The sequence below is a fragment of the Typha latifolia genome, chromosome 2 (genome assembly GCF_019914945.1).
Source record: "Typha latifolia isolate L0001 chromosome 2, TyphaL0001v2, whole genome shotgun sequence".
In the NCBI taxonomy this organism is placed as follows: domain Eukaryota; kingdom Viridiplantae; phylum Streptophyta; class Magnoliopsida; order Poales; family Typhaceae; genus Typha; species Typha latifolia.
Window position 1 is genome coordinate 14174405 of NC_133087.1, and position 17063 is coordinate 14191467.

General features: G+C 42.2%; 2 protein-coding genes across 2 annotated transcripts; both read right to left on the reverse strand.

Moving 5' to 3' along the window:
* Positions 1-5264: 5264 nt before the first annotated feature.
* LOC140782656 (probable membrane-associated kinase regulator 1) lies at positions 5265-6737 on the reverse strand. Its single transcript, XM_073129353.1, has one exon. The coding sequence runs from the start codon at positions 6513-6515 to the stop codon at positions 5436-5438; it is 1080 nt and encodes a 359-aa protein (XP_072985454.1). The 5' UTR covers positions 6516-6737; the 3' UTR covers positions 5265-5435.
* Positions 6738-11026: 4289 nt separating this feature from the next.
* On the reverse strand, positions 11027-16305 carry LOC140781694 (magnesium-chelatase subunit ChlH, chloroplastic). Its single transcript, XM_073127793.1, has 4 exons — positions 14756-16305; positions 14587-14669; positions 12168-13970; positions 11027-12086 (listed from the first exon to the last, which is right to left on the reverse strand). The coding sequence occupies exons 1-4, from the start codon at positions 16167-16169 to the stop codon at positions 11232-11234; spliced, it is 4155 nt and encodes a 1384-aa protein (XP_072983894.1). The 5' UTR covers positions 16170-16305; the 3' UTR covers positions 11027-11231.
* Between the last annotated feature and the right edge of the window lie 758 nt (positions 16306-17063).

Consider the following 17063-nt stretch of genomic DNA (forward strand, 5'->3'; position numbering starts at 1 on the left):
CACATTACTAATAACAATATTAATATTCACTATTTAAATAAACAAACTATAAATTAATATTCACTATTTGAAAAAACTATAAATTAATTAAAAAATGTCTTCAAGGAATATTTGATCCGTATCGATATTTGAGTTTTTTATTTGTATCTGAATCTGTATCACAGTCAGGTAGAAATTTTTTATCCGAATTTAATCTGAATCTGGTTGGATAGCAAGTCGACTTAGAGCTAATCTTCTCTAAATATAGGGACACTTTGGGCTTCACAAATCTTTTAGTTTATGATTCAAGTCGTGTGCATGGCCGAACTATTGTGTAGATCAAGAGCTAACATTATCTAAATATAGAGACACTTTAGGCTTCACCAAGCTTTTAGTATAGAATTTAACCCGTGTGTGTGGCCGAACTATTGCTCTGAACAAAATACCTATGAGTTATTACTCTAATTTGTCACGTTGTCAAACTGCTCCTCTAAGTAAGTTGCACTGTTGAGCCATCAATCGAGCCAAGCTATTGAGCTAAGCTATCAAACCACCAAAGCACCAAATAATTTTCTCCACAATAATTATTTGGGATTAAAGTTGATTCTACAACCTTCTTAGTTGTAGGGAATAGTACCTATCAACTCTACAAGAGTTGGTTGGTAGTAGCAAAATGACTTTGAGCTTTTGTGCTTGCTAATCCGCCAGAGCTATGTTTCCCTTGTTGTATTTTTATTTGCCTTGGATTTGTTATCTTGCTTTTTTTTTGTGGTGCTGTCTAATGTAACCAATTGTGAGTCTTATGTTAAAAGATTGTCACCTTATTCCTTCAATGAGGGCAATTTGATTGAGATTCCATAACTCGGTCGATTCATTATGTGAGAGTTGGTCTAGGCATGTTGTCACAAGCATGATAACACATTGATTGCCCGCATTTGGTGATTATGATCTCAACTACTCTGATACCATATTAACTCACTGACTATTCTACAAACTTAAGCTATTAGGCCACGTTTACTTGTTGAATAAAAAAAAATTCTAGAATAAGCCTCCTTAATTTGGTGCAGTAACTAAATAACAATTTAGCTTATATTATTAATTTATCATTCTCTCTCCTCTTATTTATAAAACTTTTAAAAATTAATTTAATAATAATTCAAACTTATTATTATGCTCCTAGATTAGACAACACCTAATTACTATTGCTACTACTTTATATCTGATCAAGAGTATTTTCATTATTTGATTTAAAATATCATAAATTTTCAATACACGTTCACTATTCTTCGTTACTTTAATATTAAATTTATGTCACATCAAATATAATTATACTCCTTATTTTAATATTCAACTAAATAATAGAATAACTTTTTTCTTTTGATAAGAAAAATTAGAATAATTTTAGAATTGATCTTATTCCATAAGTGAACCGTGACTTAGAGAACGGTGCTTTTTATATTTTGTATTCTTAATACTTATGATCGTGAAATGAGCATCTCAAGAAGATAGCTTGGCCACCGACATGTCCAAGGCCTCACTCAAAATAGCTCGCCAGATTCGACCCAAGCCACTTTAGGAAGAAAGAGTTGAGATTTCTCCATGTTGACCTTTCGGTTGGTGACTAGCGAATAGAGCTGGAGGTAGTTCAAGATGCAGTCCACATTGGTTAGCGAGGGTTGTGTACTTAAAAGCAAGTCATCCATATAGAGAAAGGTGGGATAGGTGAACATCCCTACCTTACAGTCAATCTATAATACAACTCCACTCTATAGCCAAACAATAAACCACGATTAACTCCGTCATTAAAAGGACTAGACATAATCTGAGAGATAATGATGAACAAATATGGAGAAAACAAATACCACCTCCCTCCCCTGTTTTAGGCCTCATTGTGGAGATATTTAACCGTTTCTAAGGATGCAAGCTTTGATCCATATGCACCGCTTCTCCTCTAAAAAATATAATCCAATCGTATGTCTTCTCTATGTCTAGATTCAACATCATCATCATCATTATCAGAGGTTGGCCATGCATGTCATTGACCTTGAATGGGCCACTAAATCAATCAAAATCCAAATAATTATGATTTACCACAAAGAATTATTAAAAGAGCGTCTAAAGAAGACAGTACTCCATACCACAAATCAACATATTAGACATATTAGGACAAAGCTGTGGTCCATTCTATAAATATCCTTCAAAAATAATAGAGTCCACAGACAACATGTGGATGCATGTGATTGCTCTCAACCAGTAAAAAATTTGAATTGGTAATTATAATATTTACTTTGATTTTAATTTAAAAGAAATCCAAGTGTTGATTGGATGATCTCAGATAGAAGCAGAGTCCAATCTTAACCTTCTACTGATCTCTTGTCTTGGTCCCATCTCTCTTATAGAATATTGCATGTGATATGCACATGAAGCATTGTAGTTTTAACATAAACTAATCTAAGTAGGTGAGATTAAATTTAATTGGGTCTAATCCCTATTTTTTTTTCTCTCGGAAAAAGAAGGGGAGAGTGGGTTAGACTAAACTGGCCAGGTAGGGCACAGAAACCAGTGGCATGTCCCAATAAATTACTACACATTCAACTCAGATGGGTTGGTCGGCTCGAGTTAATTACATTTAGCCCCCCCTCTTAACTATCTTATTTTTCATATACACTCCTGAATTTTTTTTTTAATTTTTTTATTTTTTTTATCTCATAGACCTCCTGAGTTAAGGAAATTCTCACTTCAAAGAGTTTATGTAGTTTTTTTTTTCTAATGAAGGAGAAGGTGTATATGAAGGGGTGTTATTTGTAAGTCATTATTAAAACAGGGGAGGTTGGGAATTAAGGACATTGCTCTAACCTGCAAATAGTTAATACTAAGATTGGATTGGCGATTGATCATGAACCCTACTGTTCGTGGTCTAAAATGCTTAAGAAAAGATACTTTAGAAACACCAGTCTCTGGGATGCACCAGCAAAATCTAAAGGCTCATGGATATGGAATGGTAGGTAACGAAGAGTCTTTCAATAAGGACGGCCGGAAGAAATCCAGCTACCCTATGTGTCTAAGTTTTTTTTTTTTTAATTTTATATATGTTAGTTTAAAAATTAGATTTGAATTAAACAAATGACCAGCCCTCTTTATATACAAAGGGACTTAGCCCCACAAAGCTTTTGACTAATAATGATAACTTGCATAGTCTAAACTTTAAGTCATGTGCGTCGTCGAACTATTACTTCGAACTAAACACCGTCGAGACCTACTCAAAGCTATCGCGCTGTTTATCTATTATCTAAACTAATTGCATCACTGAACCATCAACTGAACTAAGCCATTGAGTTAAACTATCAAACCGCAAAAAAAAAAAAAATCTTACGATGATAGAATTGGAGTTGATCCATAACCTTCTCGGTCATTGGAAAAATTACCTATCAACTTTAGGTTTAGTGCCAAAGGAAATTATTTATAGCGGGAATCGAGTTGAAATTGGAATATGACCAACTAACTCCTCCCCTCCCATGTAGCTCACGATAGCTCTCAATTTACCTCAACCAGATAGATTGTTGATTAGCAGGACAAACTGATACGAACCTGTTTAAACTTTGAACAGCCTAAAGAGCACTCGCCAATGGCTTCCACCTCCTCGAGCCAGCCTACTAAGTTGCGGAATTCCATGAAAGTTAAGAGATTGCTGAACATCTACTTCTATCATGCTCATTTGCGATGGCGGTTTGGCTTTCCAGCAAGTTCGACATATGAATCATCTCACACTTAGCTCTCACGTATCACTGGAGGACATGGCCTACTGCTTCTGAGTACTATGGAGTCTTTGGAAGCCAATGAACACTACCTCTCAAAATGGTCGTAGAGGCCAACGATACCCTTATGACGACGCGTGGACATTCAATTTAAGAATTAGGTAAAGTGGGGCCGGTGGTGCTACTTGACACGTAGACATGGGTGGCGCTGGCATTTTTATCACTGAGGACCTCTCAAAATAGAAGGGATGATTTGGTCCTTTTAAGCTATTTGTGCTAATGCCCCCAAATCATCTAACATCAGCCCATTGAATTGAATTAGATCCCACAGAAAGAAAAGAAGCATGTTCATGTGTTAGTGGTCCCTCTTGCATACGCCATGCTCCTCGGCGAAGCAAGAAGACAACCGAAACCGAGAAATACGGCTACTCTGACCTCGTTTCCTGTTTCCTTTCTTTGCCTTTCATATATGTCGGTTGCCATGCAGAGGTGGAATCTCTTGTGCTTAGATCCACAAATAATGGATTAATAGATATTCAGATTATTTACAAGAATAAAAGATCGATGGTTGTTGGTTGGAATTTTTTTGGTGCATAGAATAATGCAACAGCTTTGTCTACAGGACCTCCTCATCAATTAATTTCAAATTTTTTTTTCTCTTCTTCTAAATAGTGAAATTTATTCTGAAATAAAATTTAGAATTAATCTGAACACTCAAAACTCGAACGTCAAATAAATATTGCACAAAATATCATCGGATTATCCGGTAATTGTTTGACACATGCATGAAAGCAATACGTTAGATACAATGAGATCCAACTTTTATATCTAATCAGTCACAGTAGACGATGCCAAAGATTCCTTTCCTTTAAATAATAATCGTCTCGACTCAATATGCAATACGATCCCAATCATCAATATAACGATATAAAAGCATAGATTAAAGTGATCCTTTCTATTTTTGATCTGACCGATGTGATGCCTAACTTGTTCGAGAGGGAGTTTAATTTCTCGATTTGAAGTTTGACGTTTACTATTTCATGGTTTATGTGGTATCTAATTATCGTAGCATTTAAAAAAGAGCTTAATGAAAATATAAAGTCAACGTTCGTAACCGAGATCTCTCCCTGCCGTAAATGATCATGATCATGAGCTGGATGTTAAAGAGTACAACCACCAGAGCCGCTTTAACTGCTGTGTAGATATTTAGTGGCCTTCTTTTCCTAAAAGTTAGGTCTTTCTCTTCCTCTGGTGATCACTTTTGGGAATTGGTTGCTAGTTATTTGGTGGATTGGGTGTGGAAGAAGAAAATATTATGGAGTTTTTTAAACCCTCACATTTTACCTGGCATACAAAACATCAAATATTAATATAAAAATGTTGATCTGTTGAGCCGTTTAATTTAGAATAAATTACTGATCTTATCATCATATTTTAGCTTTAATTATATAGATCCGGGTTGAATAACTTGGAGGAATAAGTTTATGAGGAAGTTTAGATTGGTGAAGTAATCAAAATTATGATGAGCAATTAAACCAAAGAAGAACTGTCCAACCAACCTAAAATTTAGAAAGAAATCAACAGCCAGTATGGCAGTACATGTAGCAAAGCAGCATTTGATCATTTTCCCACAGCCATGCACTTCCCCAAGCTTTTTAATTAATTAACACACTAGAAGATAGTAATTTAAGCTAGTCATGATCAAGACGCATGCACCTCCTCGTCGCCGTTGCTCGCCGCCGGCGGAGATTTCTTGTGACTCCCCTGAATCATTGAGCTCTTGCAGTGTGCGATCGCTCCCTGAATCGCGCTGTGCAGCTCCTCCATCGACGAGGACGACGGCGGCGAGGAGGCTACCGGCGGTAACAAATCCGGGAAGCCGCCGCTGCCGCCGCCGCCGATGCAGAGCAGGCCCGAGTGGCTCGGCGACGACCGCATCGAGGAGGGGCAGCTGGCGGCGGCCATCTTCTTCCGGGGGAACTTGAGGTTGCCGGAGAAGGAGTTGGAGTGAATGTAGACGCCTCTCCGGTGGCGGAGCACACCGCCGTCGTCGTCGTCGTGCTTTTTAGTGGTCGTAGCTGAAGTGGGTGTTAGCTTCTCCTTGCGGATGGAGAAGGAGAAGGTCTTCTTGGTGGTGGTGTTGTTATTATGGGGCAGAGGAGGAGGGGAGCTCTGGATGTTGCTCTGCTTCAGCTTGTCGTAGAAAGGCTTCACCTTTTTGACGCACTTCTTGATGACTTCCTTGGCGGAGTTGGGCTTCTTGGCGTCGAGGTCGAGGGGGGCGGAGGAGTCCTTCTTGCTGCCGCCGCGGTGGAGGAAGACGGAGGAGAAGCGGGTGGCGAAGGAGGAGAAGTAGTACTTGGGGCGTTTGGCGGTGGAGGGAAAGGAGGAGAGTTTGGAATATTCTTCCTCGGTGACGGAAGAGGGACGAGAGGAGTCGGAGTCGGTGGGGAGGAGGAGGAGGTCGGCGGAGAAGGAGGAGGAGGTGCTGCCGTTGGAGTCACGGGAGGAGGAGGTGGCGGTGTCGGAGGAGGAGGAGGTAGAGGAGGAGGAGAGGAGGAGGGTGCGGACCATGGAGATCCTCGGGGAGAGCTGGAGGGGTAGGAGCTGACCCTTGTAGAAGAGCTCGTCGGCCGGGCAGAGCTGGGAGGATAGCCTCTTCGATGACGGCGAGAGAGACACCGTGAACTCGAAGTCCGAGGACGAGGAAGAGGAGGAGGCGTCTCTCGGAGAGCCGCCGCCGACGCCGCCGCCGTAGCCGTGATCTCTTGACCTGCCCATCGTTTGCTTAATTTGTTCACTCACGTAGTGATCGGAGAGGGTGGTGGAGTTTCCATGAGAGAGAAGGAGATGAGTGGAGGAGGGAGGGGGGTTGAACGGAGAGAAATATTTGGGTGGGTGAGACTAAGTTTCATGTACGATTAGCAAGCCGAGGTGTTGGGAATGGGAAATGGTAGATGAGAGAGGGGATGGTGGACAGAAAGGGGGAGTGTACTTTGCTTTCTAATTATTGGGGATCATTAATTACGTTGCTTTCCCGTTCCCTTTTTTTTTTTCCTCATAAAAAATTGTATTTACCCCCCTGTATTTAAAACAAATTCTTGGTTCAACCCCTTTGTCCTACAATTTGCAAATAGAACCCTGCATTTTCTTTTATGATTATAACTGGATGAGGCTCTAATTCCGATAAATAATGTTAAAACTACTCCCACATTTATTCTGTATTATCAAACAGTTAGCCTACGAATTTAAGATGTAGGATTCGAATCGAGAAATGGATAAAACATAGGGTGTCATATGCAAATATTCTTTGGAAATTAAAAAATAATAATAATGTGCGCAATGCGTAAGGGCAGGAGCATGTGGAGGGAAGCAGATATCCATGCTGCTGCTGCTGTATGTATCTTTGACGACTCCGCCAGATGGAGGTGTGTGTGGACTTGGAGAGACGTGCTAGTGCTAGTGCTAGTGCTAGTGCTATTGCTAGTGTTTGAGATTAATTTGATTTCCTAAACCGTGTTCTCTTCTTCCTTCTCCCTGCAACCTCTTCAATTATTGCACATGCCATGCTAGGTGACTCCTTCCCCATTAGTTTGTGCAAATTATCTATTGTTAATCCATTTACACAGTCATTAATTGGTACTCCGTTCATCCTAAATCCCTCTACTATCCCTTATTTATTTATTTATTTATATGAGTTCTAAGATTTTAATCTATTTAACAGTAAAATAACACATAACTTTAAGGCTTTAGAGTTACGTAGAGTTATCAGAAAGTAACTAGAAACGACGCCCATGCAAAAGTAGTAGGTTTTATAAGGTACTCACATAAATACAAAATTTTGAGGGGGTAAACATTGAAAAAAGAAAGAAGAAGAAACCCTTAGTTCATTTCTTGGGATAATTGAGTGCTTAGATTTTTGTCACTTGCTATTGGGAATTTGGTAAAAGTCATGCACTAGCTCATAGAGAGATAAGGACAAAGGTTGCTCCCTCTTAAATAACCATTTCTTAATTTCTTTTCCTCTTCTATTTAACCCTAGTTAGGCCGTCCTTCTTAGTCAGACTTTCAACGGTGCATAAATTGTTGGTAGATCTGATTAGGTTTTATCCCAAGTTTTTATTAAAATATGGATTGAAAAAAAAAATATATATATATATCCCAACATATAAATATCAATATGGATTGAAAATATCATCTGGATAATTTAAATTTATGAAAACAATGAAGTAAGAGTAGAGGAAGACAATTTTATATTTTTACTGTGAATACTAAAGATATTCTCATAAATATAAATACACCAATTTATTTTCACTAAAGGAACCAAGAAATATTAATAGCTTTTAACCTTTTATATGACAGCTGTTAGTGACAGTGTTTAGCAGAAAAGTAGGATCAAGTAGAACTTAATAATATCCTAATACTACTGTCTGCAGCCATACTTAATTTTCTAGATCCATGCTTGCTGGCCTTCTGGATCAATAGTTCATTAGTTTGTGTACACCCTTACCGTTGGCATGGATCAAATTAACATCCTAAAAATGACACTCAATTGGCTAGCGAGGTGAGAAAGCCTTGAATGTTTTAAGACTTCTTGCGGTTTTATTTCTATATCTTAATAATTTCTGTAGGTTTTATCTGAGCTGAAATAAAAGATCTCATCTGCACACAGATTTGTTCTGAAACAATAAAAAATATATTAAAAACCTAACTAACGAGGTGGTGATCAATGGGATCTCTTCCAGGTGTTAGATTTGATCTGATTGGTTTCTACTTTGAACAAGAATAGGTAATTAGGCCTTCAATATCTGGCTGCAGTGATCTAGATTTGCCAATTGTATTGGATTCCGTTCAATTAAAGAAATGAGCTTTCCAGTAGTGAAGTCTATCCTGGGATGTTGATGTGTTGGGTATTAGTGGGCCAATTTGCAAGCTCTCTGTGCCTACCACTTGCAACCCTGACAAAATAACCCCAAATTTAGGGTTCCCACCACCCTGTCTTCTGTTTCTTTTGTCTTTCAGTCCTATTCAATGTAATCAATGAAACCAATTGCTTCAGACTTGTTCTGAACTTTTTTCTCCGTTGCTGTTTCAGTTACCAACTGGCATTCTAGATTATATTGTCAGACTAATAGATTGTAATGTTATGAGGTATAGCTTATAGAACTCTCTTCACTAAGATTGGGAAATAAATGACAGGAAAATTTATCAAAACTAACTATAAGATTTATTTTGTTTACACGCTACCTTATCGGGTATTTATCTCTAGACTCCAGCATTTATTTATTTATTTATTTATTTAATGACGACTCAAAAACACTTTTAAAAGCACTTCATCGTCATCTTCTTAATCTCCTCTATCTTCTCCTAGACCTCTATTAAACTCACATTTTTCATCTCTCATCCATTTCAACTCGTGGGCACCAAAAATCGAGATGGTCTTTTTCGACGAGATTCTCCGATGAAGTTCTTAATACTTGCAAGTTGAGGTGGTGTGAGGTAAGAGTGAAGAGATGAAAAAAAACTAAAAGGGAAAGGAAAATATGTAAGATAGCTGGGAGATAGTAGGTGGGTGTGGGTGGATTTGGTGACATAGAGGATGAGAGAGAGATTGGATAACAAGGTAACACTTGACCTGCTTAAATAATTGCTTAGTTATGGATATAAATGTTAGTTTACATATATAATTAATTTAACTAATCTATTTAGGAATTGTGATTTAAAAAATTAATGAAACCAAAATACATGAGTTGAATAGTAAATATTTATAAGATTGGGTGTAAATTGAAACACACCAAATTACTCTCAAGTGAGACCTATATGAATGTCGGAGATAAAAAAGTAAAAACAATAATAGAGTTCGTAGATCACAAAAAATCTATCAATAGTACAAAAGCATGTAGAGTCTTCGAATACAAGAGTATATGTTGAAAATAATACAATAAGAAGAATATATCTATTTTCAGTATTACTATTAAATAAGTATTACAAAAAGGCTTAGCGCCTCACTAAGTAAACTGCTCAAAAATACTCTCACTATGCCAACACTCAATTTATAACATATATAAAATATGGATGAGTTTAGTGCTTAGCAAATGGCAACTATCGTTGACATATTAGTGTATAAGAACTTTTATAGCATGATATGATGTATACAACTATACTCAAAATGATTAGTGCATGAATACATAAATATTACATTAACTTATATAAAATAAGACACGTTTAATTATATTATCTAGCACGGATCAACTCTTATGCCAATTGGCTTCCCTCAATATCCAAATATCCACCCATCATACCCCATACAAAGCTCAACAGCAGTCACTTATATTCATCCAAAGTAAACGACCATAGGAGGGAGAGTAAACTCTAATAGTAAAATCGTCTACTCATTGCTTGACGAACAATTAATTGATTGTTTGTCACCATAGAGTAAGTACTTCAGTCATGGGTTCATCATCATAACCACTACTCATACTGAGTGCCGACGCGAACATCCACACTATGAGCTACTGGTGTCTGCAAAGACACTCTCACTCTATGTCTATCTAGTACCGTTAGGTCTATATCATTCCACTCTTATATCTCTAACTTTAATATCCCAATTAAGAGGTTTGACCCTCGTCTAACTAAAAAAATAATTGTCCGTCAAAGTTTGAGAGATAAGTTTTTAGTCTCAATATAGCACGAAGCTACAGAAAAACACTCTCTAAAGTAGGAACAAGGTCACACCACTCGGATAGGGTTTATCTCACGACGATCGATAGGGAAAGGTTTCAAAAACCTTCCTTATCTTCAAACTTGAAACATAAATAGGTTTATTACTGACGCTTTAGTTGCCAATTCATAGGCCTTGCTGAAAAAAGATAAACTATTTAGTGTCATATTTTAAAGTCAAAACTACTGAGCATATCAACATATTATATCAAGACGATGTGTTTACTACTGTAGTACTACAACTTTAACTGAGGCTTAAGCACAGATTAACACTGACATATGCCAAGTGAAGTGCTATATATATAAATAAATATCATGTGTATGAGATGACAATTAATGTGCCTAAAATATGCTCTATTTAGGTATTTAGTGACTATTTGGGTAAATAATTTTTTGATTTTAGTATTAAGTAACTATTTGGATAGATAATTATTTGATGAGGACAACTCTGCTTGAAAAGTCGCCGTAAAGACCTAATTAGAGATAATATGGGCTTCCAATATGTAATTCTCAATGAGCGATCAATATATGTACACAGATTAGGATAGTCAGACATTTACTCCTGCAAACACTTGTTCCTCCAAATTCAAAATCGCCGAGAAATGAAATTTACTTATATAGCCCAAGTTTTTTTTTTTACAGTACATGAAGTTCTTTCTCATATCCTTTTTACCAATTTACATAATCATATATTAGAAGCACAAATGATACACAGATCAATTAAAAGAGATCAATCCAAATCCAAAACACCATGATATGAGATCAATCAAACTATATTCACCTCTCAATCCCTTCGATCTTGTCTTCCACCTCGGAGTACAACTGCCTCAGCCTATCCAAGTTCTCCTCCGAGGTCTCCCAGTAGCCTCTCCCGTTCGCCTCCAAGAAGGTCTGCACCAACTTCCTAAACGAGTTGGGGTTCGTCTCCAAGAGCTTCTTCCTCATCTCCTCGTCCTCGATGAAGGTGGTGTTCGCCTCCTCGTACACCCAGTTATCCACCTGCCCTGACGTGGCGCTCCACCCCACGGTGTTCGTCAGCCTCTTCTCGATCTCCCTCACTCCCTCGTATCCACTCTTCATCATTCCCTCGTACCATTTTGGGTTTAAGAGTTTGGTTCTTGCGTCCAGCCTAACGGTCTCGGCTAACGTGCGCACCTGGGCGTTGGCGGTGGTGGTGTCGGCGACGTAGGCGCTCGGCTTCTTGCCGTCGGTGCGGAGGGATTGGACGAGATTGGTCGGGTCGGAGTCGAAGTAGTGGCTGACGTCGGTGAGGGAGATCTCCGACGAGTCGAGGTTCTGGAACGTGGCGTCGGCGGTGCTCAGGGCCATCTCAAACACCTTGCGCTTCTCGGTCATGCCGACGCCCGGGGCGTCGCAGTCGAACGCGAAGGACTTCCGGCTCAGGTACATGTCCTGGAGCTGCTTCTCGTCGTTCCACGACGAGTTCTCGACGGCTAGGTTGACGTTGGAGGAGTAGGAGCCAGAGGCGTTGGAGAATATGCGGGTCGCTGCCTCGCGAATAGGCACGCCGAGCTCGGCAGCCTGCTGCATTGCGTGCTTACGGATGTAGTTTTGCTCTTCCGGCTCGTCTAATTCCGCCACCATCTTCACTCCCCTGTCGAGCAGATTCATCTGTACCATATAGAATTGAGCATATTAGTTCTATCAATGTTCAGATATGGATGTAAGAGTACTTTGTGGATTTGAGCATACTTGGTTGATGAAGAGGTCCCTGAAGACGCCGGAGCAGTTGACGACGACGTCGATCCGAGGCCGGCCGAGCTCTTCGAGGCTGACCGTCTCGATACGGTTGACTCGGCCCAAAGTGTCAGCAACCGGCCTGACACCGATCATCCACAGAACCTGAGCCAGGGACTCGCCGTAAGTCTTGATGTTATCAGTGCCCCAGAGCACCAGAGCCACTGTCTCCGGGTACTTCCCCCCGTTGTCAATCTTTTGCCTCTCGAGCAGCCGGTCCACCACTACCTTCGCGCTTTGCATTGCCGCGGCAGTCGGGATGGACTGAGGGTCGAGGGCGTGGATGTTCTTGCCGGTGGGGAGAACCTTCGGGTTCCGAATTGGGTCGCCGCCTGGGCCTGGCTCCACGTAGCTGCCATCAAGGGCTAGTTTCAAACTAGCTAGCTCGTTGTCCGCCACAATTAATCTCAAACACTCTGCTAAGAACTCAAACAATGTTCTCAGCTTCTCCCTGTCTGCTCTCAGGAACTTGGTCTTGGATAGGTACTGCACCCATGGTTCCATCAGGCCGAAGCCGAACATTGACGTCAACTTCTCGGCAACATCAACGACTTGCCCCTTCTTATTTGTTGTCCGATCTACGAAAGTCGATATGGCACCACGAGATGCGTCTGTAATCTCCCTCAGAAGCTGGACATCGGCGAGGATACCCTTGTCACTTCCTCGGTAGACGTCTTCGATGTTCCTTCCAACGGTCTCCGCTAGTATTCCCGGTAATGAGTATATTCCTTCCTCAGGACGGTCAAGGGCAGCAATGTTCACCAATGTGGCCACTGCCTCAACGGAGCTAGGAGGCTCACCGATGACATGAAGCCCGCATGGTAGAAGTCTAGACTCTATCTCCATGATCTTGGAGTACACTTTACCAACCACAAGATCTCTGTCGTTGGCTGAGAGCTCTTCCCCTTCTTCCGGCAGGCTCACATCTTTGTCGAGGTTGCACTGCTTGGCAGTGCTGATGATTGAGCTCACAATCTGTGGGCCACGTCCGGTGTCTTTGAGTGACTGATAAGATGAGATTAGCTCTGAGAGCTGCTTGAGACCCTTGTAAAGCCCTGCATTCTCAGCAGGGGGTGTTAAGTAGCTGATGGTGTTTGCATAACTCCTGCGTTTCGCAATGGTTGCCTCCGATGGATTGTTTGCCGCATAGTAGTAGATGTTAGGGATGTTTCCGATGAGACTGTCAGGGTAGCATGCATCGCTCATGCCGACCTGCTTGCCAGGCATGAATTCTAAAGACCCATGAGTACCGAAATGCAGAACGGCATCGGCTTTGAAGATCTTCTCAACAAAGGAGTAGTAAGCCGCAAAGCCATGGTGAGGACTAGCTGACTTTGAGAAGAGGAGACGCATTGGATCACCCTCGTATCCGAAGGTTGGCTGCACACCAATGAAGACATTGCCATACTGCTTTCCATAGACAAGGAGGTTTTCACCATCTGAATTGAGATTGCCTGGGGGTTTGCCCCAGCTCTCCTCCAACATTGAAGCATAAGGAGTGAGGGACTGGTACTCGCGGACATTCATCTTGTAGGCGATGTTGAGGTTAGGACTACTGAACTTAGCCTCCTTGTCATGGATCACATCCTCGATAAGGGCCTCGGGAGTATCAGGAAGGCCTTCAACATTGTATCCACTTTTCTTGAGGTCAGAGAGAACAGAGAAGATGGAAGAGAAGACGTTCAAGTAGGCTGCTGTACCCACATTGCCTTTGTCCGGTGGGAAGCTGAAGACAGTTATTGCTACTCTCTTCTCCTCCTGCTCCACATGATCAAGTAACAGTTTAGTTTAGCAAACAAAAGCGACGCTATATAATTTTGCATCTATTGCAGTCTACGCTACATTTGTAGAAGAATTACAAGAACATCAAACAACAAACTTAAGAGTAGATTACTCCATACAATTGATATTCTCAGTTGTATGTTTGTTCTTTAATAGCAACTACAACTGATGTTTACTTCTACAAGGAATAACAAATAAAACTAAGAAGAAGTGATATATGATAAAGAGGTTCAAATTGATTCCAGTAAGTTGGTCTACTCCTATTTGGCTTATATTCTTGGCACCTAATTGGATTATGATTCATCTATTCCTCAACATAACTACTGATAACAAAAGATGAGACAAATTGGCAGTCCTACCGTAGCACAGGCATTATAACAAACAAGAAGTAAGCAGGAAGAAGGACAAATTACAAGCATAATATACTAAATCTTGCACTTATCTCTCTTGGATTTGTTCACGCCTATGTAAGCAACTATGTTATAAGTTCGTTTATGAAATTCTGAAAGGAGAATGGAATAAAAATTCTAAGCAAGAATGCTGCAAATAGTCTACAAAAAGCAATAAAGAAAGCTAAAAGCAGGGAGAATACCTTTGATTTTTTCTTCAGCTCAGCCCATCTGATTGCCCTGGTACACAGCTGGTCAATTCTCTTATGCAGCGCATGCGATTTTCCTATGATCAATACGAAAGATCAAAACATACGCATTGGTAAAAGAGTAACAAAATTGCATCAAGGAATAAGAAATAAGTCGCCTTGCCTGTTCTCGGATCACGGCCAGAGAACACGATGGGCTCCATCCCACCGTCGAGCTCCGGCAGCGCCACCTGCAACGCTACCTGAATAGGATGCAAGCCGAGCGTACTATTCAGCCACTCCTCCGTGGTCTGGAACACCAACGGCAACGCCACGATGTACGGCACGTCGATCTTGCTCAGCGCCTCGATCGCCCTCGGGTGGTCCTGCCTCGCCGGGCCCCCGACGAGCGCGAACCCGGTCAGCGACACCACGGCGTGGATGAACGGCTTGCCAGTGATCGGGTCGACCAGGTACCTCTCCGCCGGCCCGGAGAAGTCCAGCCCGCCGGCGAAGATGGGTATCACCTTCGCGCCCCTCGCCTCCAATTCCATGATCACCGCGACGTAGTGGCCGTCGTCGCCAGTGACTATGTGGCTCCTCTGCAGCACCAACCCAATGATCGGCGCATTTGGGTCTTTAAGCTTCTCATGTGCGTCCCTCCTCGTTCCGTACCAATTCAAGTACTCCTTCACATCGTCGTACATGCAAGGCGCCAATGGATGCCAGATTCCGCTGTCTAAGAACAGAACTGGGTCGTCGTAGTCGATCTTGGTCCCTTTGAGAGCAGGGATGTAAGACCCAGAGATCATCTTCAAGAAGTTTTGGAGGTTCTCCGGCGAACCGCCGAGCCAGAACTGGAGGCTGAGGATGTAAAGCCTGGCGTCCTGGGCCTTGTCGCTGGGCAAGTACTTGAGGACCTTCGGCAATGTCCGGACAAGCTTGAGCATGCTCTCGGCGAATCCCGCCGACTGCTTCTTCTTCTTGAAGAGCTGGAAGAAGGGGCTCTTGGATTGCCCGAGCTGCGACATGCTGAAAGACCCAAGCTTGTTGAGCCGCATCACCTCCGGCATCGACGGGAAGACGAGGACGGCGTCCATCCGATCGCGCTCCTTCTCCACCGCATCCTTCACCTTCAGCGCCAGCTCCTCGACGAAGATAAGCGAGCCGATGAAGACATTCGCGTCCTCCAAGTCCTTGCAGAAGGCCTCGTAGATGCTCGCGTCGCGGAGCTCCTCGACCAAGTACCCCACCACCTCGAACGACACGTGGCGGCGCTCGGCGTTGAGGGCGCGCACCGCGGCGGAGAGGGAGGACTGGTACTGCGCCTCGAGGACGACGTATACCACCTTAACCCTCGGAAGCCCCCGGTCGTTCCCGTCGGGGATAATGCGGCGGACTTCGGGTTTGGTCTGAGTGAAGAGCCCGTTCCCGGCGATTGCGCACCGGATTCTCGAACCGCATCGCGACGCGGCGGCGCGGCTAGGTCTTCTGGGCAGAAAAGAGTGGAGGAATGCGTGTTTCTGGGAGGCAGAGGAGAGGTGATCGGTTCTTGTAGAATTGCGGACGGTGAAAGGAGTAGACAACAAGGAAGACATTGGAAAATTTTCTAACGGAGTTGGTCCTTCCGATCCTACCTAAATTTAGCCTTTGTGAATTGCTCAAAGATTGATGAGAGATGGTCTCTCTCTCTCTCTCTCTCTCTACTGTCTGCCCCCCTCTTCCACTAAAACTTGAAAAGGGAGGAGGAGTTATAGTATTTGGAATGGGTGGGTTGTGTGGAGAGAGTGAGCTTGTGGAGATTCCAATGGTTGAACCTAGGACACGTGGCCTTGGTGGGAACGTAGAGAGAGATTTGTGTATGTATGTGCTTATCTCTCGTACCAGGTGGGGACGGGTGGGGAGATTGCGAAGGATGGGGCTTGGAATCCTATTGGCTGGGGAGGATTTCCAAGCTTTGTAAAAGGTGAGTGAAGTGATGAGGGTGGGGGGGACAGGATGGTTTGTAATTGGTTTCTAGCTGTTTATGGTGGTGGTAAAGGGGGGTTGGGGGGGAGGAGGGCTTTTTTGGAGGGAGAGGGGAGAGGGGTTTGCTTGTGACTGGCATTGCATGGTTAAGGATATCTTAGGCTGTGACGCCTGGGTGGAGCTTTGTGGGCCTTTGGCTTGAAAAGGATATTTAGGGGGAGAGCTCGATTTTATGGACTCATACTTCATAAAGTACATGCCCTCTCCAATTATTGGAGAGGAAGGATACAAGCTCTTTTATTTTACTAGCTTCCGTATTTGTCGATGCAAATCGCATTAGAGCGAGAGCACGATTTTGAAAAGGAAGGACAACGAGGACTAGAGGAGGAGCCTCGTCTGCCAGAGAATCATCGGTTAGTGAGCCAACGGACATTGAACTCGATAACGATGGTAAGATTAGGAGTGTAATTAAGCTCAGCATCGTTCAAGCTCGGCTTGAAATTAGTTCTGAACTTAACTCAATA